The 24,790-nt window shown below is 47.7% G+C and overlaps 1 protein-coding gene and 1 non-coding gene across 2 annotated transcripts; both read right to left on the bottom strand.

Annotated features, from left to right (window-relative positions):
* Positions 1 to 7,384: 7,384 nt before the first annotated feature.
* Positions 7,385 to 7,523, bottom strand: LOC114495746. Its single transcript, XR_003684426.1, has one exon. It is a non-coding gene; the product is annotated as a U4 spliceosomal RNA (small nuclear RNA).
* Positions 7,524 to 10,203: 2,680 nt separating this feature from the next.
* On the bottom strand, positions 10,204 to 23,137 carry ULBP2 (UL16 binding protein 2). The gene is made up of 4 exons (XM_036022608.1): positions 22,998 to 23,137; positions 11,249 to 11,512; positions 10,762 to 11,013; positions 10,204 to 10,256 (listed from the first exon to the last, which is right to left on the bottom strand). The coding sequence occupies exons 1-4, from the start codon at positions 23,065 to 23,067 to the stop codon at positions 10,204 to 10,206; spliced, it is 639 nt and encodes a 212-aa protein (XP_035878501.1). The 5' UTR covers positions 23,068 to 23,137.
* Positions 23,138 to 24,790: the final 1,653 nt, after the last annotated feature.

The raw sequence follows: 24,790 nt of genomic DNA, 5'->3' as shown, positions 1-24,790 counted from the left end.
ACGGAGCGAGGTGCAAAGGAACTACTAGAGCGAAGGGCCCTGCCAGCGGATGAGCCGGTGCAGGGGAAGAAAAGCAGAAAAGAACCAGCACGCAGGTGCGTGTGCGTGCGCGCTGACCCACCGGGCCCGCCCCTCCGCCCCGCGCCGGGTCCCCGCAGCTCCGCCGGGCGCGCCCTACTGCACGCAGACAGGCTCACACACGCTCTCGCTCGCTCGAGGCACTTTCTCTCCCACCCTCACCCACCCCGGGGCAGGGGAGGGGAGAGAGAAGCTGGCTTCACGCCCACCTCTCCTCCCCAGGGCCCTCCCCGCCCCTCTTCGACCAGCAAATAAGCAGGGTCCACGCGGGAAGTCGGTCCACGGCTGGACAGAACCTACAACACCAGCCTCCCGCCCCCGCCCCCCCACACATAGACACACACACTAACAACCCATTTTCTACGTGCGAGTTGATTTTCCCCAGATCACAGGGCACTTGACGCTTCCTAATCTGCAATGGAGGTTTTAGCTTTGCCTTTTCATCCTGACTCCTTCCTGATCCACTCCCTCGTTCCCGGAGCACCAGCCAGCCCTGAAGGACCGGGGCTGCTCGGGGGTTAATCATCCGAACCCAGAGCAAAACCATGGCCTCTTGAGTCGGAGAAACTAACTCCCGGCTTCTCTCCAGAGGGTCCCCGTCTCTGGTTTTATTTCCACACATTCAGAGACCCCTCCCCGCTCCGCCAGTGACAGGGGCGATGCCAAGGTCTGCGGTGAGTGGCCGTCTCCCCCTTGAGGAGAGACCCCAGCCCTCGAGCCTGGGGAGGCAGCACCAGCAGGAGAGCCGCCCTGAGGGCTCAGTCTGTGCAGGCTCAGGGTGGGTGCATGATCGCCCCTGTAACCTCTTTTCATTCCCTCGGGCAGTGTTTCCTGGGTGACAACTGTGAAGTGGAGGCTTGGAAAGGTGAAGCGATTGGCACAGGTACATCAGCCAGAATGTCATCCAGATAGATAGGGGATTCCTGTTTCTGGACGTGTGCCCTGTAGCCCCAGCCACTAAAATCAGCCCAGGAGCTAATTCCACCAGCTCCTGGGAGGCTGCTGTGAGGCTGGGACTAGGGGCTTGTGTGCAGGGTGAGCCAAGTCTGTGCAGGTGTCCAGGGAGGCCCACCGTCCTCCCACCTGGCCTTTCTGCCAGGTCTCTAATGTCACCCTTTTGTCCTCCTCTGTTCTCCCAGTCACTGACTCCTTAGCCCAGCCTCTCAGGTTGAGCCCACCAGGCCCTTCCTGGTTGCCTCCTCCCAGGGGTTAAACCCAGATTCCTGCCCTGGAGCCCACGGAGTCTCTCCCACACACAGATCCCCTGGACTCAGCTAGTACTAACCCCAGTAAAGCCTGGTCCTGCCCATCCCTGTGTGTCTCTAGTCTCCCGACCACACAACACAGGCCCCTCCTGCAAAATGAATCTAGGGATTCTGTCTAGGACCTTGTACATCTTTTACCTGTTGGCTCACAGTTTGTTACTATCCCGTGTCCCTCAGCTTAAACAGAGATGGGGCGGGTATGGGCCTCCTCCACTTGCCCACAGCCTTAGGATAATGGGGACTTATTCTCACGCACAGAATGTGTGGAATAGGAAGTCGTGGTCTATGTTGCTTCTGTAACGGAGAGAAGGCTGGGTGGTGGGAGGCAGGGTCAACTCAGGGGGTCTATGGTCCTCACACCAGCTAAGACCTCCCCTCAGGCGGGAGCTGCTGGACTTCCTCCCCCCTCCCATTTCTGCTCACATCTCCCACTGTCCCCATAAGGACCAAGTCAAAGCTGCACTAGGGACTCCCTGTTGGGGGTGGCCACAGTGACCCTAGTGATGGGCTGAGTGGAGGTGGCATTGCAGCCATGGAGTCAGGGGTGGTTGCCGTGGATAGTGGTGACTATAGTGAGGCCCACACAGGAGGGGAGCCCTCCCTCAGCCCCTGCCCCCCAAGGTAATTCAGTTTATCACAGAATGATTGAGCCTTAGCTTGTGTTGGGCAATTAGGCTGTTTTACAAAAGTGACAAAGGACACATTGCATTTCCTGTGACCACATGAAGTGTGCGGCACACCCATCCACGAGCCCCTCTCAGCAGGTGTGACATTCTGGCTGAGGACTGGGGTGGTGGGACCAGGGGAGGGGAGAGGAGATGGTGAGCTTAGCCTGAGGATGTATAGAAAGTTGGGGAACGTTGAGTAAAGGAGGTTGCCCCCCGTCGTGTTGGTAGGCCCTGTCAAATCGGCCAAAGAAGAACAGTAAGACTGACCACTGCCCCCTCCAAGAAGAGGGGGTCTCCAGCAGCGGCCTTCACACGTCCTGGGCACCTGCAGCTCTGCAGGGCTCCAGCACGCCGGCCTGCACAGCAGGTTCTAGAGTTGACAGCCTCCACAGTCACGTGAGCAAATACTTTACAATAAATTCATTTATCTGTCCACCCATCTGTTCACATCATCATGGACTGTGAGCAGAAAGCATAGGATCACGATGTTGAGGAGCAGAGGACAGGCCAGTAGTTTGTTTTAGGGTGTTGCAGAAGAGATTTCAAGAGGTGAAACGGGAGACTGAGGATTATACACGCGCACACACCTGACTTGCAGGGTTGCTCTGTCTCAGAGGAGCTGCTAAGCCCTTTTCTCTGACTTGGTTACATGAAGGCTCCTGCCTCACAGTGAGGGGCAGGATCTATAACGATGAATCTGTGCATCTCCCATTCCAGAGCTGGGCTGCTTGCGTCTCAGGAAGGCCTGGGCTGACCATGCCCACCAGTTGGAGGAGGGAGGAGCTGACCAAGGCTGGAGCACAGAAGGGAGAGAGGGGAACAAGGGGCGAGGTACCGCCTTTGAAGGAGCAGCGGGATCTATGTTGTATCTGTGGACCTCGTTACCTTCTGACATCAAATCCTGAACACCACGTTTTCCTGCCATTCCAGTCTGCAGTAACTATGAAACCTCCCGAAAGAAGCACGCACTAATACACACACTGTGATACTGTGCAGAGCTTCTCTTCCTGAGCCCATGACAGGGACCTGTCACTCTGATGTCCTCATTTTCCACAACATCCTCTGACTCCATACAGATTAGCGTATATCTCCCACCAACCAGGACACTGTCCGCTGTCACCTCCATGCAGTCTCCAAGCTAGATTCCTCACCTCAGACCCCATCCAAGTTTCAACAGTTCTGATAATTAGCTCTAGAATTTAAGGAAATGATGGGTTCAGGTATTTTTCATTTCCTTGATATAGTAAAGATGTAAATTATGGATTTTGTCCTTTTTGTTGATCTATTATATTTAAGGGTATGTGGAGGGATTTAGATTTATGCAGCTAATGTTATTGTATATCAGCCAGTAGTTTTCAAGTGTCTATAAGGAAGGTTTAAAAGTATTTCATTAGGCATTTTGGTTGTTTCACTTTTGATAGTTCAAATTATTCTGCCTCAAGTGGGGAGAAACAGAAATCTTTAAACAACACTGAAAAAATGAAAAAATGTACCCTACTACAGTAGGCTGTCTTACAGTTCATTTTCTGCTGTGACACAAAGCACTAGAATCAACAACCACGTACCTGCACGCTTTCTGGTCCACATGGGCCAGCCTGGAGCTACATAAAGAACTTCGGTGCCGCAGGATGAACCCTCGAGCACTGTCGGGATGTGGTGACATCTGTGTGAAAGGGATGACTCAGGCATCCCCCTGCTAATAGTGTAAAAGGACGCCTGGTGTGCCACTCCCTGTCCACCACTTACAGAGACTGAAATTTTGTCAACATCATGGTGTGTCAGGGTCTCCCATTGTTCATGGTATCTGGACAACTTGGGTCAAGTTCAATCTTCTCACAGGCTCATTCACCACCTGTGAATAGGTTAACGCAATAGCCCAAATTTATGAGACTTAGATTTGTCCTTATTTATTTGTAGGAGTTCATTACACATTCTGAATACTGATCCTTTGTCCATGGGGAAATACAACTTTGAGAAGCAAAGACATTTCTTGTTTTTATGTTAATTATATCTAAATTTTATTTTTTATTTTTTAAATGTTATTTTAATCATTGTTCAAATACAGTTTCCTCCCTTTTACTCCCAATCCACCACCCCTCCCAACCCTCCCCACTTCCCTCCCATTACCACCCTCCCCCTAGTTTTTGACCATGTGTCCTTCAAGTTTGTTCCCGTGAACCATTCCCAGTGTTCCCTGAAATTCCCTCTTCTCTCCCCTGTGGTCACTGTCAGCCTGTCCTCTATTTCAGTGTCTTTGGTTATATTTTGCTTGTTTCTTTGTTTTGTTGTTTAGGTCCCTGTTAAAGGTGAGATCATATGGTATTTGTCTTTCACTGCCTGGCTTGTTTCGCTTAGCATAATGTTTTCCAGCTCCATCCACGCTGTTGCGAAGGGTAGGAGCTCCTTCTTTCTTTCTGCTGCATAGAATTCCATTGTGTAAATGTACCATAGTTTTTTGATCCATTCATTTACTGATGAGCATCTTGGTTGAGAAGCAAAGACATTTCTGATGCGAAGACTTACTTCTCACTGGAGGAGGTGAGACAGGGAGAGGGAGCACAGGCAAGTCATTGTGGAGGGTGAGGGAGGGGTGAAATCAGAAGGATTATCACTGCTCAAGTCCCAGAATATTTGTTTGCATCCAGAGCATCAGAATGATGTTAGAGGCCAATGCAAGACACCTGTGAACCCACGAGTGGCTCTTAATTTCTGTTTCCACAGAAATCTATCAAAACCACTAGTAACAGTTACCTTACAATGTGGAAGAACAGTGAAATGCTACGAATTCTCTACTGGGTTATAAAATTCCAACCTCAAAAAATAGAAAATGGAACTGCCTTATGACCCAATAATTCCACCTCTAGGAACATATTCGAAGAACTCTGAAACACTGACTGAAGGGAATATATGTGGCCCTAAGTTCGCGGCAGTGTCATTTATAATAGTCAAGATCTGGAAGCGGCCCAAGTGCCCATCAGTAGATGAGTGCATAAAAACACGGTGGTACATCTACGCAACGGAATACTACTTGGCCATTAAAAAAAAGAAGGAATTCTTACCTTTGTCAACATTGTGGATGGACCTGGAGAGTATTATGCTAAGTGAAATAAGTTAGTGAGAGAAAGACAAATATCATGTTTTCAGTTACTGCGGAATCTAACGGACAAAATAAGCTAACAAACCAAATATAAACAGACTCATAAATACAGAGACAGACTGACAGTTGTCAGAGGGGAAAGGCTTTTGGGGGCAGGGGGAAAAGGAGAAGGGACTGAGCAAAAAAAAAAAAAAAAAACCCTCATAGACAGAAATTCCCCCTCCCCACCCCCCACCCCACCCAGCTATTCTCAGGGACATTTCAGATCTTTCTCATTGGCATGTGTTGTTTTTGGCTCTAATAATATAAAAAATTCTTTAAAAATAATATAAGATTCAAAAGTAATTTTTAAAATAATATAAGTGTGTTTACTTAAATATCATCAGTGTAATAAGGTACTAGTGGAAACAGTTGTTAATATGACTTTGTTATTTCTAAGATTTTTAATATACTTTATTGATTATGCTACTACAGTTGCCCCATTTTTTCTCCCCTTCACTCCCCTCCACCCTGCACCTCCGCCTCCCACCAGCATTCCCCCACTTTAGTCCAGGTTCATGGGTCATACGTAAAAGTTCTTTGGTTTCTCCATTTCATGGGGCTTTTCCCATTTCATGGGAAATGGAGAAGCCAAAGAACTCATTAACCTCCCCCTATTTTGTAACTACCATTTAAGCTTCTTATTCCCTGTACCATTTCCCCCATTCTCCCCCTCCTCCTCCCCACTGATAGCCCTCCATGTGATCTCCATTTCTGTGATTCTGTTCCTGTTCTAGTTGTTTGCTTAGTTTTTTTGTTGTTGGGGTTTTTTTTAAGGTTCAGTTGTTGATAGTTGTGGGTTTGTTGTCATTTTACTGTTCATAGTTTTGATCTTCTTTTTCCTAGATAAATCCCTTTAGCATTTCATTTGATAAGGGCTTGGTGATAATGAACTTCTTTAATTTGACCTTATCTGGGAAGCACTTTATCTGCCCTCCCATTCTAAATGATAGCTTTGCTGCACAAAGTAATCTTGGATGTAGGTCCTTGCCTTTCATGAATTTGAATACTTCTTTCCAGACCCTTCTTGCCTGTAGGGTTTCTTTTGAGAAATCAGCTGATAGTCTTTTGGGAACTCCTTTGTATGTAACTATCTCCTTTTCTCTTGCTGCTTTTAAGATCTCTACTTATCTTTGATTTTGGGTAACTCAATTATGATGTGTCTTGGTGTGTTCCTCCTTGGGTCCAACTTTTTTGGGATCCTCTGAGCTTCCTGGATTTCCTAAAGCTGTATTTCCTTTGCCAGATTGAAGAAGTTTTCCTTCATTATTTGTTCAAATCAGTTTTCAACTCCTTGCTCTTCTTCTTCTCCTTCTGGCACCCCTATGATTCAGATGTTGGAACATTTAAAGGTGTCCCGAAGGTTCCTAAGACCCTCTTCATTATTTTGAGTTCTTGTTTCTTCATTCTGTTCTGGTTGAATGTTTATTTCTTCCTTCTGGTCCAAATCGTTGATAGGAATCCCAGTTTCCTTCCCGTCACTGTTGGTTCCCTGTACATTTTCCTTTATTTGACTTTTCATAGCCTTCACTTCTTCCTCTATTTTGCGAACAAACTCAACCATTTCTGCAAGCATCCTGATAGGTTGGCTATCTCTTCATCTGATAGGTTGGCTATCTCTTCATTGCTTAGTTCTATTTTTGGAGCTTTGATCTGTTTTCATTAGAGCCATATTTTTTTTAATCTCAGCGCTAAGTGGTGGATCCTTGGATATTTGCCAGGGCAGGGCAACCCATGTGGCTGTGTTGTGGTGCTGTGTGTCAGGGAGAGGTCTGAGAGGGAACAATGCTGCTTGCTTGGCTCTTGGCCAACTTTCAGTCACTTCCCCTGCTACCCACAAACAAATTGGGCCCTTCTGGTGCTGATTCCTGGGTAGGTGGATTTGTGTATGTTCTAGGACCCTGTGGGTCTTTTCAACAAACTCTCCTGTGAGACTGGGAGTTTCTCCTGCCACTGCAATCCCCATAGGTTTTCACACTCAGAGGTTTTGAGGCTTTATTTCCCCACACTGGAACCCTGGGCTGTGCTGTCTGTCTCACTTCCCAGTTGTTCCTCCCAGTTTATCCCGCACACAAATGTGGGACCACCCAGTCCTCCAACCACCCCGAATGCCTATCTCCACCCCTCCTACCAGTCTGGATGAATGTTTCTTCTTTAACTCCTTGGTTGTCAGACTTCCATACAGTTCTATTTTCTAGAAGTTCTGGTTATTTTTTTGTTTTTAAATTTGTTGTTGTCCTTCTTTTGGTTGTGCAAGGAAGCAAAGTGTATCTGCCTATACCTCCATCTTGGCCAGAGAGATTCTGTTATTTTCATTAGCAATAATCACGCCTTGGATAAACCTCACTGGCTACGATATTGCCACTGGGTAAAGATTTTGGTATTTCAAAATGCATGGTTGTTTTTGAGGACACCGAAATAAGCCCTGAGTTCTGTACCTTTTGGCAATATCATTGGCATGAACAAAGTTACATGCAGAGATGTATTCGATCTTCCACAAAGGAGAAGACGGAAAATGTTCTCCTTGTTGAGTTTTTTTTTTTTTAACCCTTACACAAGAACTCTTTTTCATTGCTTTTAGACAAAGAAGGGGGAGACAGAGAGAGTGAGAGAGAAACACCCATGTAACAGAGAAACATTACTGGGCTGCCACTCCTAGGCTCCCTGACCGGGGATTGAACTCACAGCCCAAGCCGAGCCCTGACTAGAGCTGAATGCTCATCCTTTCAGTGTACAGGACGATGCTCCAAGCAGCTGAGCCAAACAGGCCATGGCTTTTTTGTTGAGATTTCTTACTGAAGCTATTGAAGTTTAAATGCTGGAATTCCATCTCTTAGCACCAGAGAAAGTAGCACAATGTGGTTTTTTTTTTAGGCATCAAAGAAGATAATGAACAAATAAAGGACACGAGACAGGATTTTTTATCTCATTTTGATCATAGGTAGTTTCTAGACATGGAAGTTTTGGCCCCTGGTGGTGTAAAAGTTAACCTCAGGTCTTCCAAAGGCAGCCAGCCAAGAGGGAGAGTCACTGAGGTAGACCACACTATCGGGGGCTTCTGGGTGACACGGACTCCAGCTCATAGGGTCCACCACATTGTGGATGAGGCACAAGAAATTCACACAATCTACCGAGTCCTGTGGAGGAAAAGGGACAGCATGGCTTTTCTCTCAAGAGGAGAAAAAGCCTCAACCCTTGCGGTGACCAGCCTTTATTTCTTTTCTCGGTACATTACATGATGGTCCTCATTTACTATGCACAGGTTTGCTTTAGGTGGTTACCTTTTACAGAAAACAAAGGAGATGATGCGGCTAATCACATCACAGGAAAAGGATAGTTGCAAATGCAAAGGGGAAAGTGGTTGAACTGGTTACACTCCATACTTGGTAGGTTTAGCATGGATTTTGGATTTTAGGAAGTTACAGTAAGCACTTGCTGTCTCAATTCAGAGTGAGGGAGTTTCAGCAAAACAAGTCTCAAAGTGGCCTAGGTACATTGCAGACCTTATTCCCCACGGGAGAACCTATCCGTGGGCGAGGGTCCAGTGCATCTCAGAGTGGAAGCTGAGCCAGCGCCACACAGAATGGTCTCCTATATCTGGGTAGCATCGTCAGCCTGCAGAAAAGAGCCAGTGTTGGTTCCCCTGCCTGAGAAAACCTGGGGCCATTCTCCTGGGGCTACAGCACCCCAGTCACTCCCCATCCCGAGCCCTGCCCTCACTAGGGTCATGAATTCCCCTGAACCTGCCACCCCTGCCCTGGGGCCAGCAGCCTGCACCGGCCTCTGCCCACCTTTTGCATGTCACAGCGTCGGCGCCAGGCCCTGCTACAGACCATCTGGGCGGGAGACGACAGTGAGTGATGAATCAGTCTGCCCCCTTCACTCGGGTCCTGATTCTCCCTGGGATGGCAGGGCCTAAAGGACTGACTGGTGGCAGCTCTGCTGGACAGGAGGGCCTGTTCCCTCACTCCCTTGGGGAGGGTCACAGACAACCATCCCTCCTTTCCCTTCTCTCCCAGCCTCCTTACCTAGCAGCACAGGTAGCTCTCAGTATGATGGCCCCAGCCCTGCCCCATCCATTCATGGTCAGTTCTACCTGTCTCCCCTGTTACCTCTGATCAGGGCAGGGCCCCTCAGGGGCTCAGGATTGGGCTCTGGAGGGTGCTGGCTGATCACACCAGCGTTCAGCCAGGAATCCCAGGGGTGCAAGGAGAAGTGGCCTCCTCTAACCTTACTATATGTCTCCTCAGAGTCCTTACTGTTGGCCCAACTCCTTACTGGCACTTCTGCAGCCTGTTTCTCTGGGAGCACGGTTCTGAACCCCAGGCTTTCGATTTGTGTCTGTAAGTCCTTCCACCCTCTTCCTGGGATTAGACCCAGGTCCCCTCCGCATAGTCCCCTGGACACATCCCATGCAGCCACCATGCTGCTCTCACCTGAATGTGAGCACTGCCCTGCCCTGTGTGCCTGCTGTCCCCACACCACCCGCCCTGGGCCCAAACGCTCTCTCCCAACAGAGACTCTGAGTCAGGACTGAACACTAAACCCCTGCAGCACCAGCGGGCCTTAGGCCTTGGTGTGGGCCCCTGCCTGTCCCTCTGGCACCCACAGTGAGGAGACACCAGATCTGGGGGCTGAGCTTGTCCATGTGACTGCAGTCAAGGGGTTTTAACTCGTATTATCCTAGTCTCATTCCCAGGAGGGAAAGGTTCAGGGAGGGGCATGGTGTGAATTCACCCTCCCTGTCTTCACTGCAGGCCATCTGCCCCTCACGTCCCACTCAGTTCTGGCACCTGTACCTGTTACTGTAACAGAACACAGCAAATATGGTCAGGCAAGCGAGGATCACAGGGATGATTGAGGTGACAGGTCTGTTGGTCATGGCCTTGGACAGAGCTGCACCTGGAGCCTCGGTTGGTGTGGCTGAAATTGTGGGTGGCGTGGCTGGACCTGGGGCCGTGTCTGGTGCAGCTGCAAGGGAAACAGCAGAGTGTCAGCCTTGTCCAGACCCCATTTATGAGGAGACGCCCCCTCAGCCCTGATGACCCAGGTGACCCTACGATGCAGACAGGTTCCACCCCTCTACTGTGGCAGCCACTGTGGCAGGTCCTGGGGTTGGAACAAACAGAGGAGATGGGTCCTGTCCCCTTGGGCTCCTGCAGCTAATGGGGGAAGCAGGGTCACAACATACCCAGTCCCTCCTGCTGTGACAGACCAGGAGGTGACACGTGAGGAAGGCGGTAGAGCAGTCCTCACAGAAGCTGACATCTGAGGTGGATGAAGGATTTGCAGAAACAGTGCAGGGGAGACGGAGAGAGAAGTGATGCGAGAGGAGGGCACAGCGCCAGGAACAGGACGAAGACAGAAGGAGGCCCGCCCGGCCGGGTCCCAGGGAAACCCACAGTGAGTGTCCACGGCTCTGTGAGGTGGCGGGGCAGGGCGAGCAGGAGAAGGGAAAGAAAGAGGAGACGTGGGACATGCCTGTGGCTGTTATTTAACGAAAAGAAAAACCCACTGTGGCCGGATCACTTTCTCAAACCACACACAACACGCAGGCACACACACAGTGCCAATGCCATTTCCAGAGACCTACAAGTATCCCCTCTGCACTTACCTTTTATGCCCAGAGCTTCTGCCTCTTTAACCCAGTTCACACAGTCTCCAGCTGAGATCCCGAAAAGGAGGTATCTGGCGCTGTGCAGTGTCTGCTTTAAGGGTCTACATTCAGGCTTCAACTCTGTCCAGCGTCTGTCCTTAGAGTCAAAGTGGAGACACATCTGCCCATTGAAGCCAAACTCCCAGAATGCACTGGGGCGTCCATTGGATTTCTGCTGACACTTCATGCTGCCCTGCAGGGAGAGAGGATCTGTCCCCAACCCCCATGGGAAAGAGGTCAGCCTCGGGTCGTGACAGTTCCTCTGTCCCCACCTGGTACCCAGCCCTCTGCTCCCCTCCTGTCTCCAGGTCCCGCTCTCTCCTGTGTGTCCCACCCTGCCTGCTGGGCCTCTTGGGTACGATAAACTTCCAATATTCACATAAACACAGTTGTCCCCTACCCCTGCAACACTGCTCTACTTCTACCCTGGATCGTGCAAACTTACGATAGTTTCTGGAAATATTTTGTTGATTGTCCAGCAGTGCCTTGCGGAGCTCTTCCACCAGGTCCTTCCAATGTTCAACCAGTTGATTCCAGGCCTGTGTGGCACTCAACCTCATCCCCAGGGGACCGATGGGTTCAACCTTCTGGCTGCTACAGGTGTAACTGAAAAATGTGTCTCTAATCAACTGTCCTTGAACCTCACACCATGATTGTCCAGGGCTGGGCTTAGGAGTGATGATGAACTTGTAGCAGGGAGAGGGCACACCTGCAAAGGAAAATTCAGCTGACAGCTGGTGCTGGAAACACAGGACCCAAGGCACCCCTGCCCCATCCCTATGGCAGCAAGAGCCTCCCTCTGAATGCTGGGCTGCCAGACCGAGAACTGACCCTGCCCAGTCCCTGCCATCAGCAGGTGAAGGCTGGTGCCCCTCCCCTGCTGGAGCAGGACCAGCAGGCCTCTGCCTGTCAGGGAACCACCGTCTCCAGACATGTGCTCTCTGTGCCCAGCGGGCCAACACCCAGCATCAGTCAGTCCGTAAGCACTACAGGGATGTGCCAGGCTGCCTACAGGAGAAGTGGTTTTGGTGACAGAGGGCTGTCACAACCTAGCCCAGTGACCTATGGGCAGGTGGCAGAATACAAAGGCAGCTGCTCCTGAGGAAGCTGGAGGATGGTGGGAGTGGGCTGGGCAGGGGATCCAATGATGGAGAAGGGGAGGACAACTGTAGGTCACAGGATTTAGGACCATCCTGGGGGTGGGTGTGACCCACTACTAGGTTGGGTCTTGGGAAAAGGGCGGGCTACACTGCATGGAATGGGATATTAGGAGGCTCCATGGCAGATAGTAGAGGGAGGGACTAAAAGACTCAGAGAAATACATATGTCAGAACGGGTGGAGGATGAAGAGGCAGAACAACCAGAAAATGTGCACCAACTGTGCTCAAGGGAAGGCCTGAAGGACTCTTTGTTCATGAAGCTTATTCAGAATGCATGGTGGTGACGGGGTACAAGGCAGGCCACCCCCAAAAGTGGCATTTGGACATATTGATTACTTTGAACTAAAGTTATATAAGAAACAACTGGTGCAAGAAGGACACTCTGACCCTCCTTGGTCCCACAGAAAGGAGGATAGGAACCTGTCATGTGAAAATGGGCCCTCCCTGCACCAGGAGGTAGGCAGACATTCGCAGCACCACAGACAGAGAGTTTACAACCACGAGGGGTGTACAATCAAACCTTCTTGCTTCGTGTCTAATTCGCTCTTCCAAGCCCAGATGGCTTTCCCAATTCTCTACCAATTTATTGTTCCTTGTTTGAAATGTATAAAGTCTGCCTACTTAGGGCACTTCAAAGGCTCTATATTTCTATAACTTCTCATACTATCTTATTAAAATGTGCTTTTCACCTATTAATCTGTCTGCTATTAATTTAGCTATTGAAGCAGTCAGAAGAACCCAGAAGGCGAGAGATAACATTTTCCATCCCCAGTAGTGAGAAGGGCAACAGCATCACCAAGAATCTCAGTGCTGACTATCTCTGATGGCAAGGATGAGGAAGTGGAGACGATATTGCAGAAATGGGCTCCCAGTGCTAATGGAGATGAAACATCCCGACGAAATACATGTGAGGCATAGGCGCTCAACTGCAACGAGCAGGCAGGCTGCTAGTACTGAAATGGCAGAAAGGTAGGGATGCCAGCCATGGGCCTGGCCCACAGAAACCTGTCCCTTTGGCTCATAGAATGTAGTCATCCTAGGGGAAAATGAAGGACACTGAACCCAGAGGGTGCTGGACTTCAATAAAAAACCCGAACTAACCGAAAACACAAGAAGGATGATTAGGAGGCTAAAAGTAGTGAGCCAAGAAGAGGCCGGATCCTTGGCCGAGTGTTAAGAGCTGAGCCACTTCTCAACTTCTCTGACCTGGACCCCATCCCTAGAAGAAGAGGCCTGGTTCCAACCAGGAAGGACCTGCAAGTTGACAGAAAGTGCAATGACTCCTTCCAGCCTTCCCCAAAGCACCATATGGCCCTTAACTCAAGTAAGTGCACACTGGAAAACAGGAGCTACCAGACACTCATATTGGACTCACTATGTGAGTGGATGTCATCCCAGAGATCAGGTATATCACCGGGGCACTGTGACTACAGTGGTGCATGGGGCGGGGGCCCAGGTAATGAACAGACACGTGTACACTGGGGTCATTTGGTTCAGCAACCAACACTGTGGTCATAGCACATTGCCTGGACATATCGCAGAACAGAAAACCATTGTGTTAGGGAATTACTTGTAGGATGAGGGCCTCACAGTAGGAACATTCTAGTACAAACTTGTGAAACTGGAGGAAAGAAATGATTCCTCCAAATAGATTGTTAAAAAGGTTATCTTACCCTAGAGGAAATGACAGAGAATAGTACAAATCATAAGATGTCTCTAACATTGCAGGGGTGTGATCATTTCCTACCTCTATTTAAATGCCAGCCTTATCCAAAGACTTTATATAGAGGGGTGTCTACTGGAATTTCAGGCTTTGTAAAACATAGATCTCAGCTCTGCGGTTGTAGCGTGAAAGCAGGGACAGGCCGTACGTGAATACACACGTGTGGCTGGACCTTGTTCTAGGGCCATAAGTAGACCAATGGCACTAGAGGTATCTGTGGTAGGACACGTTACTACTGGGGGACTTCGTGGCATCCCTACTGAAGAGTCACAGCACAGTCCCCCAGTGCACAGAGGTAAGGCCATGTCATTTGCAGCAGGGAAATCCTCACCATTTAAGGAGGCTGGGGGTTGGGCGCTGGGGTCTGGTAGGGAAGAGGCCTGTGGCTATGGACTCTGGGAGTTGCTCATCATCAGTGTCATTAGGTCACATAAGCCCAAGGTCATAAGACAGAAGGGATGCTTGAGGCACTGAAATGAGCAGGGTCACTGGGAACCAATGAGATGCGGAAGCAGGTGATGTTGGTCTTGACACCACAAGTGTTGCACCAGAATGACCCTGAGCTCTCACACCTATGGCTTCATGCAGTCTCTCTCACAGTCCCCTTGACCAAGGGACCCAGTCTGCAGAGAGGAGGGGAGCAGAGGTGCCTAACTGTGGGGCCCACGTCCTCTCACATCCCTCCACCCAGAAGCCACAGACAAAACAGGGCACATTTCTGGATCTTCAACACTCACTGGAGGAACCCTGGGAGAAGATTTCCTAAGGGACAGGGCACCCAGACCTGGGACACCTACATGTGGTGTCAGCAAATGATGTCAGTATCCAAATCTGCTCCTCACTCATGTGCAGGTCGTCTGTGGCTGCTTTTCCATCACAAACGAGGAGGTGTCTGGCCCATATAGACACACATAGAGAGTGACCTACAAGGTGATAACATTCACCATCTGCTCTTTGTAGAAAAAGTTCATAGGACGGTAGATCCAAGATGGCAGTGAAGCGGGTGGAGGTTACATTCACCTCCTCCCAGGACCAAAGTGGTATTACAACTAAAATAAAGGAAAACCAACCTGAATCAACAACTGAAGACTTGCTAGACAGAAGTCTTATAACCAGCAATTTACAGAAGAAGGCACATAAAGCCTGGAAAAAAGACGGGAGGTGTGAAAAGAACTGGCCCAACACCCATGTGGCGTTGCTGAGAACCAGAGGGCTGTCTCAGCTGCAAAGGTGCCCCGGGAGGAGTGTCTCATCCTGGGCTCCCCGGCCCAGAGCTCCAGAGCTGGGAAGAGGAGCCCACATAGCACCCCGTGGTGAAAATCAGCAGGAATTGTGTCTGCCAGGGAGAGACTCCACTCTGCTAGATACCCAGGAGTCCCCCTAAAAGTCCGATGCACAAAATCCCGTTCTCAGCAACTCATCCTTGATGCTGGGGGAGAGAGGGCAGCTGGCATGGACTACAGTCATGTGAGAGGAAACTGGGTTGTGTGGCTGTGGGGGTGGGGGAGAGCTGAAGGGACAGCAGCCATGGTCCCTGTGCTGGGTCTGTCCCCCACACTACAGGGGCTATGTCTCTTGAGTGGAGCCCTCCTCTCCCTATGCCATCAGCCTAAGACAATGCAAGAGCGCTGCCTTCCTGACTCTGTTGCCCAGTGCCAGGGAGCTCACGCTCTACTGAGCTCATGCCCTGTGAAGCAGTCAGCCTCCTTGGCCTGGGGTGGAGATGCCGGGCTGACTCAGGCCCAGAAGAGGCAGCCACACACTGTGGATGGCTTTGTAGTTACACACAGGTTGCCCAGGGCCAGTCACAGGCAGCGTCTGACAGTGACTGTACTGTAGTCTGTCCCGAGAGGCCCCAGGGCAAGACACCCAGGAATGAGCCTCAGGCGACATCAGAGCAGGATCCAATTAGCTGCACAAGCAGCACATCAAAGGGAGATCTTGCAGGCACCATGCCCTGCTGAAGCCAATTCCACTTTGTGTGGTCAGCACCTGCACAGCAGATCATACTCTGTGGTTAGGGCCGACGCTCACAGGCAGCCAGCCTGAGGGTCGACTCCTTGCATGGAAGGGCCCACAGCATTCAACACTCAGTCAGCAGGAGGACTCACAATACATACTCAAGGGGCATTCCTGAAACACCCGTGGTCAAGGAGACTGCGCCACTGGGCCCCACAGGACACCAACTGCATAAGGCCACCCCCCAAGCATGGAACACAGAGCAGATCTGCATATCACACAGAAACAAAAAGAGGGGCTGCTGAAATGGGGAGACAAAAACAAGTCCCCCACAACAGGAGAAATCTCTGGAGAAGAACTAAATGAGAGGGAGGCTAGCAATCTAGCAGATAAAGGCTCAAAAAATGGTTATCAGGATGCTCAAGGAGCTTAGGGGAGGAATGGGTGAACTCAGTGAGAACTTGATCGAAGAGTTCGTGAGCATGAAAAAGACTATAGAAACTATAACAGATCTTCATAAATGTTGGATATTAACCCTTTATCAGATGTATTGCTGAATACTTTCTCCCATACTGTGAGTTGTCTTTTTATTTTGCTCATCATTTCCTTTGCTGTACAAAAACTTTTTAGTTTGATGTAATTTCATTTGTTTAATTTTTCTTTACTTTTCCTTCCCTGGGGAGACATATCTGATAAAATATTTATACGGGCAGTGTCTGACATTTTGCTGCCTATGTTTTCTTCTATGATTTTATGGTTTGGGGTCTAACATTTAAGTCTTTGATCCACTTTGAATTTACTCTTGTGTGTGGTGTAAAAAGGTGGTCTAGTTTCATTTTTCTGCATGTATATGTCCCGTTTTCCCAACACCATTTATTGAATAAATTAATTTTAGCCCATTGTATATGCTTGCTTCCTTTGTCAAATATTAATCGACTCTAAATGTGTGGGATTATTTTTGGGCTCTCCATTCTGTTCCATTGATCTATATGTTTGTTTTTAGGCAAGAATCATGCTGTTTTGATTACTATGGACTTATACCAGAATTCATTACTACCAAACTACATTACAAGAAATGTTAAAGGGTCTTCTTTAAGACGAGAAGAAAGTAAAATATAGGAACATAGTTATAAAGAATAAAATGGCAATAAATATGTACCAATCAACAATCACTTTAAATTTAAATGGCTTAAATGCTCCAGTCAAAAAATACATACGGTAGCTGAATGGATAAGAAAACAAGACCCATATACATGCTGTCTATTGGAGACATACCTCAGGATGAAAGACATAATTTACTAAGAGTAACAGGATGGGAAAGGAGGGTTCTTTTGAAGTTTGGGGCTCACTTATCTGGACAAATAGATGCAGCCTAACCACCTCTGACTCCATGGGTGCAATGCCACTCCCAAAGGTGCAACACTCTGATGACTTCAGCCACCCCTATGGGGAAACCCTACTCACACCCTTGTCACTCTGAGAGGGAGGTGAGAGTCCCAGTGGCCCCTGACTGTTGGGAAGTCTTAGCTCATGGAGACTGGGAGAACCCATGAAGCCCCACTCTGTCCTCATTTTTGAGCCCTTTCCTCTTTAAAGGAGAGAAATAGACAAAGACCCCCTACTCCACACGTTCAAATGTCTGGGTCCTGTGTCCTTGTCTGAACCCGAGCCACCTCTCAAATCTGCAGCCTGTTACTAGAAATAGAGGCCCAGGTCAATGAGGACGAAGAGCAACTGCAAAGCCTCCTGCTGTCCATTCCCAAAGAGCCACAAGGCCACTGACTCGGGTGGGTGTGCACTGGAAGCAGAGACTACCGGGACATTCATGTTGGTGTGTCGTGGTTCTGTTCTCTTTGTTTCTCAGACATTTTTGACTTCTCTTTTGAATTCTTTACCCTGTGGTTATTAGGAATCCGTTAATTTTTCACATTGCATAGATTTTGCAGCTCTTTTTCTGCTGCTCATTTCTAGTTTTATACCATTGTCATTGGAAGAGACAGTTAGTATGGCTTCAATCTTCCTAAATTTGCTAAGCCTTGTTCTGTGTCCTATTGCATTGTCTACCCTGGGCGAGGCCGAGTATTATGCTTCTGTTGGATGGCATGGTCCACAAACACCTGTTACGTCCATTAGATCTAATGTATGGTTCACGTTCATCGAATCCTTGTAGGTTTTCTGTCTGGATGATCTAGCCATTGCTGAAAATGAGGTCCTTTTTTCCGTGTTTTTCTTGAAAGATATTATATGTTTACACTGGCAGGGGAAGGAAGGGAGAAAAAGAGGGAGAGAAACTCGGATGTATGAGAGAAACATGGATATGGACTGAAAAAAAAATAGCTGGACTAGCAATACTTATACCTGACAAAACAGACGTTACAAAAACGGTTACAGTAAGAGACAAAGGAAGACTCTACATAATAATAGAGGCAACAATGTAACAAGAGAATATAACTCCTGTAAATATTTATGCACCCAACACAGAAGTACCTAAATGTATACAGCAAATCCTGATGGACATAAAGGGAGAGGCAGACAATGATGCAGTCATAGTAGGGGATTTTACCACCCCACTGATATCAATGGGGAGGTCTTTTAGTTAGAAAATCGACAAGAAAACAGCAGCCTTACATGATAGAACAGATTAGATGAATTTAATTGATATTTCAGAGTATTTCACCCAAAAGCAGAATATACATTGTTTTCAAGTGAGGATCAAATATTTTCTAGGAAAGACCACATATTAAAGCAAACAGCAAGTCTCAATAAATTGAAGAGGACTGAAATTATATTATGCATCCTCTCTCAACACAATGGTATGGAACTAGAAATCAGTCACAAGAAAAAACCGAAAAACATACAAATACATGGAGTCTAAATAACATGTTGCTAAACAATGAATGCATTAACTATGAGATCAAGGAAGAAGTCAAAGATACCTCAAGACAAATGGAAATGAGAACACAACAACCCCAGATCTGTGGGACACAGGGAAGGCAGTCTAGAGGGAAATTCATGGCACTACAGGCCTACCTCAAGAAACAAGAAAAATCTCACATAAACAATCTAACCTTACATGTAAATCAGCTGGGAAAAGAACAACAAACAAAGCCCAACATGAACAGAAGAAAGGAAATAAAAAAGATCTGAGCAGAAATAAGTGAAATGGACTGAAAAAACACAAAAGATCAACAAAAGCAAGATAAGATAAATAAGATTGATACACCTTTAACCAGACTCATCAGGAAAAATGAGAGGACCCAAATAAATAAAAGCAGAAATACAAGAGGGAAAGTGACAACTGACATCACAGAAATAGAAGGATTATAAGAAAGTACTGTGAACAACTATATGTCACTAAATTGGACAGCCTGGAAGAAGTGGATAAATTCCTAGAAAGATACAATCTCTCAAAACTGAATCAAGATGAAATAGAAAATCTGAACAAATTGAATATCAGTAATGAAACTGAAGTAGTAAAAAAAGACCCCAAAACTTCCAAGAAACAAAAGCCCTGGACCTGATGGCTTCACAGGAAAATTTTTACCAAATTTTCAAATAAGGACTAACACCGACCATTCTCAAACTACTCCAAAAAAATTCAAGAAGAGGGAATACCCCCAAGTTCATTTTATGATGCCAGCATATTGCTAATTCCAAAACTAGATAAAAACACTATAAAGAAAGAAAATTATAGGCTAATGTCCATGGTAAACATAGATACAAGATCCCTCAATCAAATATTAGCAAATTGAATCCAGTAAAACATTAAAAACATCATATACCACGACCAATTGAGTTTTATTCCTCTTTGCAAGGTTAGTACAATATTCAGAGTCATTAATGTGATACATCACATCAACAAAATGAAGAATAAAAATTAAACAATTATATCAATCTATGTAGAGAAAATCATTTGACAAAGTCCAGCACCCCTTTATGATAAAAAGAAATCCTTGGCAAAGCAGGAATAGAGAACACATCTCGATGTAATAAAAGCAACTATGACAAACCCATAGCTAACCTCATACTCAATGAGGAAAAACTAACAGTATTTCCCTGAAGCTGAAGAACAAGACAAGAAAATCTACTTTTACAGCTCTCATTCAACACGGTACTGGAACTCCTAGCCATAGCAATCAGACAAGAATAAAACCCGAAGGGCATCCAAGTTGAAAAGGAAGAAGCACAACTGCCATTATTTACAGATGACCTAACAGTGTGTATAGAGAACCCTAAAAAGGCTATCAAAATCACTAGAACTGATAAATAAATTCAGTGAAGTTGCAGAATACAAAATAAATATTCAAAAATTGGCTGCATTCCTATACACCAATAATGAACTATCAGAAAGGGAAAGTAAGAAAACATTCTCATTGGTAATTGCATAAAAATTACCTAGGAATAAATGTAACCAAGGAGGTAAAAATACCTGTACTCAGAAAATTTAAGACACTAAAGAAAACACTGAAGATGATGCAAATAGGTGGAAGCATCCACATATCCCGTGCTCATCAATCGGAAGAATTAACATTGTTAAAATGTCCACACTGACCAAAGAAATATGTAGATACAATGCAATTGCTATTCATGTATTCGAGGTGTTTTCCACAGAACTAGAATAACTCAAAACTTGTATTGAACCATAATAGAACCCGAATAGCCACAGCAATCCTGACAAGAAAGAAGTTGGAGAAATCACACTACCTCAGATAAAACTGTATTACAAGGCCATAGTAATCAAAACATCATGGTATTGGCATGAAAACAAGAGTATGAATGGAACAGAACAGAGAGCATGGATATAGACCCGTGCCTATACGATCAATTAATATTTGACAGAAAAGGTAAGAACATACAGTGGGGTAAAGAGAGACAACTCAATAAATGGCAATGGGAAAGTTAGACAAACACATGCAAAAAATTAAACTAGGCCACCTTCTTACACCATATACAAGAATTAACTGAAAATGGATTAAAGACTTAAATGGCAGACTCAAAACCATAAAACTCCACAAGGGAACAATAAAACATAGGCAGTAAAATCTCAAACATTTCTCTTAGTAACAGTTTTTCTTGATATATCTCCCTGGGCATGGGAAACAGAAGAAAAAAAAGAAACTACTGAAACCACATCAGAATGAAAGGTTTTTGCATGATCAAAGGCAATCATCATCAAAACGAAAAAAAAAAAAACCCACTTCATGGGAGGATATATTTGCTGATGATATATTTGTATATGACAAGAGGTTAATATCCAACCCTGGAAAGAAACTCATGCAACTCACACCAAAAAAATAAATAATCCCATTAAAAAATAAACAAAGGCCCTGTAAAGACACTACTCCAAAGAGGACATACAGTTGGCCAATATGAAAAGATGCTTAACATCATTAATCCGAGGAATGGAAATGAAAGCCACCCCACACCTGTCAGAACGGCAATCATCAATAAATCAACAAGCCCGTGCTGGCGAGGATGTGGAGAGAGGGGACCCTCCCTCATGCACTGTTACTGGGGATGCAGACTGGTTCAGCCGCTGCAGAAAACAGTATGGAGGAGCCTCGAAAAACTAAAGATGGAACTGCCTGATGACCCAGTGATCCCACCTGTGGGTGTGTGTCCAGGGAAAGCCGAAACACTAATTTGAAAGAATGTGTGCACCCCTACGTTTATCTCAGGATTATTTACAACAGCCATGATACAAAACCACCCTGAGAGCTCACCGACAGATGAGTGGGTAAAAAAGGTGTGGTACACACATTTACACAATGAAATATTAGTGGGCCATAGAAAAGGACCCCAAATCTTGCCATTTGCCGCAGCATGGATGGACCCGGAAGGTATTATGTTAAGTGAAATAAGTCAGTCGGAGAAAGAAGAACACCATATGATTTCACTCATGTGTGGAAGCTAAAGAACAACAGAAATACACAAACAGAAACAGACTCAGAGATACAGAGAACAGACTGATGCTCGCCGGATGGGAGGGGGCTGGGGGACAGGGTGAACAGGGGAAGGGATTGAGAAGCACAGATTGAAGTTACAGAAGAGTCATGGGGATGAATGTGCAAGACGGAAAATGTAGTCAATAAGATTGTAAGAACTCTGTATGGGTCCAGGTGGGTACTTGAAACATCGGGGGGACATTCTGTAAAGTATATGACTGTCTCACCACTGTGCTGTAACCTACAGAAAATAATACTGAATGTAAACCTCAATTAAATAAACTAAACAACAACAACATCCACAATGACCATGAATAACAGTATAACTCAGAACAGAGTGAACATTTTCAAATCTAAAGGAAAAGAAAAAATGTGAGTCGACTCCTGCCTGTACGCGAGTGTACGACCTCAACATGCCGTTGCCTCCACAGTGGGCGGGAAAAGTGGGTTTGGGGGCAAAGAGCAGCAGAAGCGTCCTTCCCAGGGGCATGCTTCGCCAAAATTTAAAAAAAAAATCTTTCTCTCCCTCCAGCTCTAGGTTTGTGGGTTAGGTCAGAGGGTTTTGCCGGGGGGTGGGGTGTCCTCAGACAAGAGAAATTAAGGTGCCGCTGGCGAACGGAGTCGGGTCGCTTCAAACTTGGAAGATGTTGGGGACAGGAGTGTTCTGAGGATGCAAAACTGTGTGTAACAAGTGTTCTGTGGGGAGGAAGCAGTGACTCACTAGAGGAACTGCTTGTGGTACCATGATGCTGGCAGGGCTCCGAGCAGAAGGGTAAGCCACGCCCAGGAGGTGCTCCTGTCGGTCTAGCGGGAGACTACACTGAGACTAGACTGAGTCTCAGTCTAGACTGAGGAGCACGGCCGGAGCGCGGCAACCGCGGACGAGGGGGCGGAGAACGGACGAGCGGACGAGGGGAGCTCGGGGCACTAAGAGGGTTTCCCGCTGGGGTAGTTGGTTGTCCAGCTGAGTGGGGACACGCAGCCGCCCTGGGGTCCCTACCCTCAGGGACGTCCGCTGTCCCGTTCACAGCCGTTTGCGGGGGGCTGGGGAGCCCACTTCCGAAGCCCCAGTTAGGGCGGCGGGGCAGGTGGGAGTTCGGGGAGCGCTTTCCAGGCGCGTGGGGCGGGGGATCGAGCGGGGCTTCCTCAGGAACTCCCGCGGCGCGCTCCTCTCCCTCTTCTCTGCCCTTCCCCCTCCCCGTCCATTCACTCAGTGGACTCTGGGAATTACAGCCCCTCCCGCCTGGAAAGGGGCAACTAGTAAACAGACACCGTGAAGGAGAAAGACGCCCGGGGAGATGGTGGCCGAGGGGTCCGCACCCCACCCGGCGGGACGGTTCACCCCTGGGTCCGCGCCTTAGTGTCACGCCCCCCCCACGCGCCTGCCCGGTACCATTCCGTACTCACAGCGGGGCGCAGCCGGGTCCGGTAGCAGAAGCAAGAGCAAGACAGGGATTTTCTCTACTGTCCACACCATCGCCCACCCCTGCTGTGGAGCCGACTAGGTCCTTAAGGTGGTATCGCTGAGTCTCTGGCCACTGGACCGCCTCTGTAAGGTGCAGGATGTCACCAGTGTATTTGAAGACTTTAGCCAAATGCGGTAACCACAGAGGGCGGGTCCTGCACAGAGCGGGCCTGTACTTGTGCAGCTGCGGTTCGGTCTGGACCTTGATTTGCTGCCTTGGGTTGGGCGGAGCAACCTTCTGACAACGGGTTGGACCAGGAGGTGAGAGGCGGAGACAGAGCTAATAAAAGGTTCGCACGAGGGACCTCTCATAATTCTTGGCAGAAGGCGCTGCGTGGAGGTGTGGCAGCAACCCAGCGCATTGGCGAGAGAGCTGGGGTTGCTCTTCTTACCGCTTTTGGCCACAGTTCATCTTTTTAGTTTTTGATATTTTTAATTTTAATTTTATTTAATTTTTTTTTTTACAGAGAGGAAGGGTGTGAGTGACATGATTTGTTGTTCCACTATTTATGCCTCCATTGGCTCATTCTTTTCTTTCTTTAAAGATTTTATTTATTTTTAGACAGAGAGGAAGGCAGGGAGAAAGGGAGAGAAGGCAGGGAGAAAGGGAGGAAGGGAGGGAGAAAGGGAAGAAGGCAGAGAGAGAGGGAGTGGTTGCCTCTCCTGAACCCTGCAGTGGGAACCCGGCCACAACACAGACACGTGCCCTGAGTGGGAATCAAACCAGCGACCCTTCGGTTCACAGGGAGGTGTTCAATCCACCGATCCACACCAGCCAGGGCATCCACTGGCTCATTCTTGTATGTGCCCTGACCAGGGATCCAGTCCCACCTTGGGAGAGTCGCTGAAGTGCTAATGAACTTAGCCTCAGCCACGATTTTATTGTCTTTCTTTTATGGGAGATGGGGCAGATGTAGTGACAAGGAAACTTTATTCAGTGGGAGGAAAAAACCCACCTCAGTGTCACAGCGAGGCTTTCATCCCTCCGTTGAGGCTCCTTTCCACTGGGGCTGGGGCTGTAACTCCTGTGATACTGTGTTGGCCAAAACGTCGGTTTAGTTTTTTCGGTAAAATAAAGGCACATTTTTCATTTTCACCAATAACTTGATTGATTTGGGTACACTCAGTGTGTTGACTATCCTCTGCTACTCACTTGCAGTGGGTAGAGGTCAGGGGTGCTGCTAAACGTCTTTCAATGCATAAAACAGCCCATAGCAAAGACTCATTTGGCCAAAATGCCAACAGCACAAGAAACTTGTTAGTGAATTACTTAGGGGGTGAGGGCTACCTTGGAAGAGAAGTCCAAGTATTCCCTTCTCATATTTTCCACCCCTTTTCCCAAGGAGAATGCCAACACACTATTGGGTCCTGCATGAAGGGTCACAGATTAATCCCAACCATAAGCCTCCCTGAGGATGCAGGTGCCTGACCCTACCCTACCCTCACGCAATGACAGCCGGGTCTGAAGGCTTTCTGCAAAGCACGTCTATTAAAATACTCAGGCTTTGCAGGTCCTAAGTCTCCTGCAACTACTCAGGCGGCTGTAGCTGGAAGGCAGCCGTACATGACACATGACTGCATGAGTGTGGCTGGACCCGCCACAATGGCCCTGTGCCCCGTGGACTATGGCACTGGAGGCATCTGTGGTAGGAAGAGATGCTACGTGGGCTTCATGGCATCCTAAGTGGACAGTCACACACAGAGCCACAGGGTCAGAAGCAAGGCCATGCCACCA

The sequence above is a fragment of the Phyllostomus discolor genome, chromosome 4 (genome assembly GCF_004126475.2).
Source record: "Phyllostomus discolor isolate MPI-MPIP mPhyDis1 chromosome 4, mPhyDis1.pri.v3, whole genome shotgun sequence".
In the NCBI taxonomy this organism is placed as follows: Eukaryota; Metazoa; Chordata; class Mammalia; order Chiroptera; family Phyllostomidae; genus Phyllostomus; species Phyllostomus discolor.
Note: the sequence above shows the minus strand (reverse complement) of the source record. Positions and strands in the feature narration are given on the sequence as shown.

Coding starts and splice junctions, on each gene's coding strand:
- ULBP2 (XM_036022608.1), bottom strand. CDS start 23,067: ATGGTGTGGACAGTAGAGAAAATCCCTGTCTTGCTCTTGCTTCTGCTA. Junction 11,014..11,248: donor AAATATTTCCAGAAACTATC/GTAAGTTTGCAC, acceptor GGTTGGGGACAG/ATCCTCTCTCCCTGCAGGGC. Junction 10,257..10,761: donor AGAAGCTCTGGGCATAAAAG/GTAAGTGCAGAG, acceptor TTCCAACCCCAG/GACCTGCCACAGTGGCTGCC.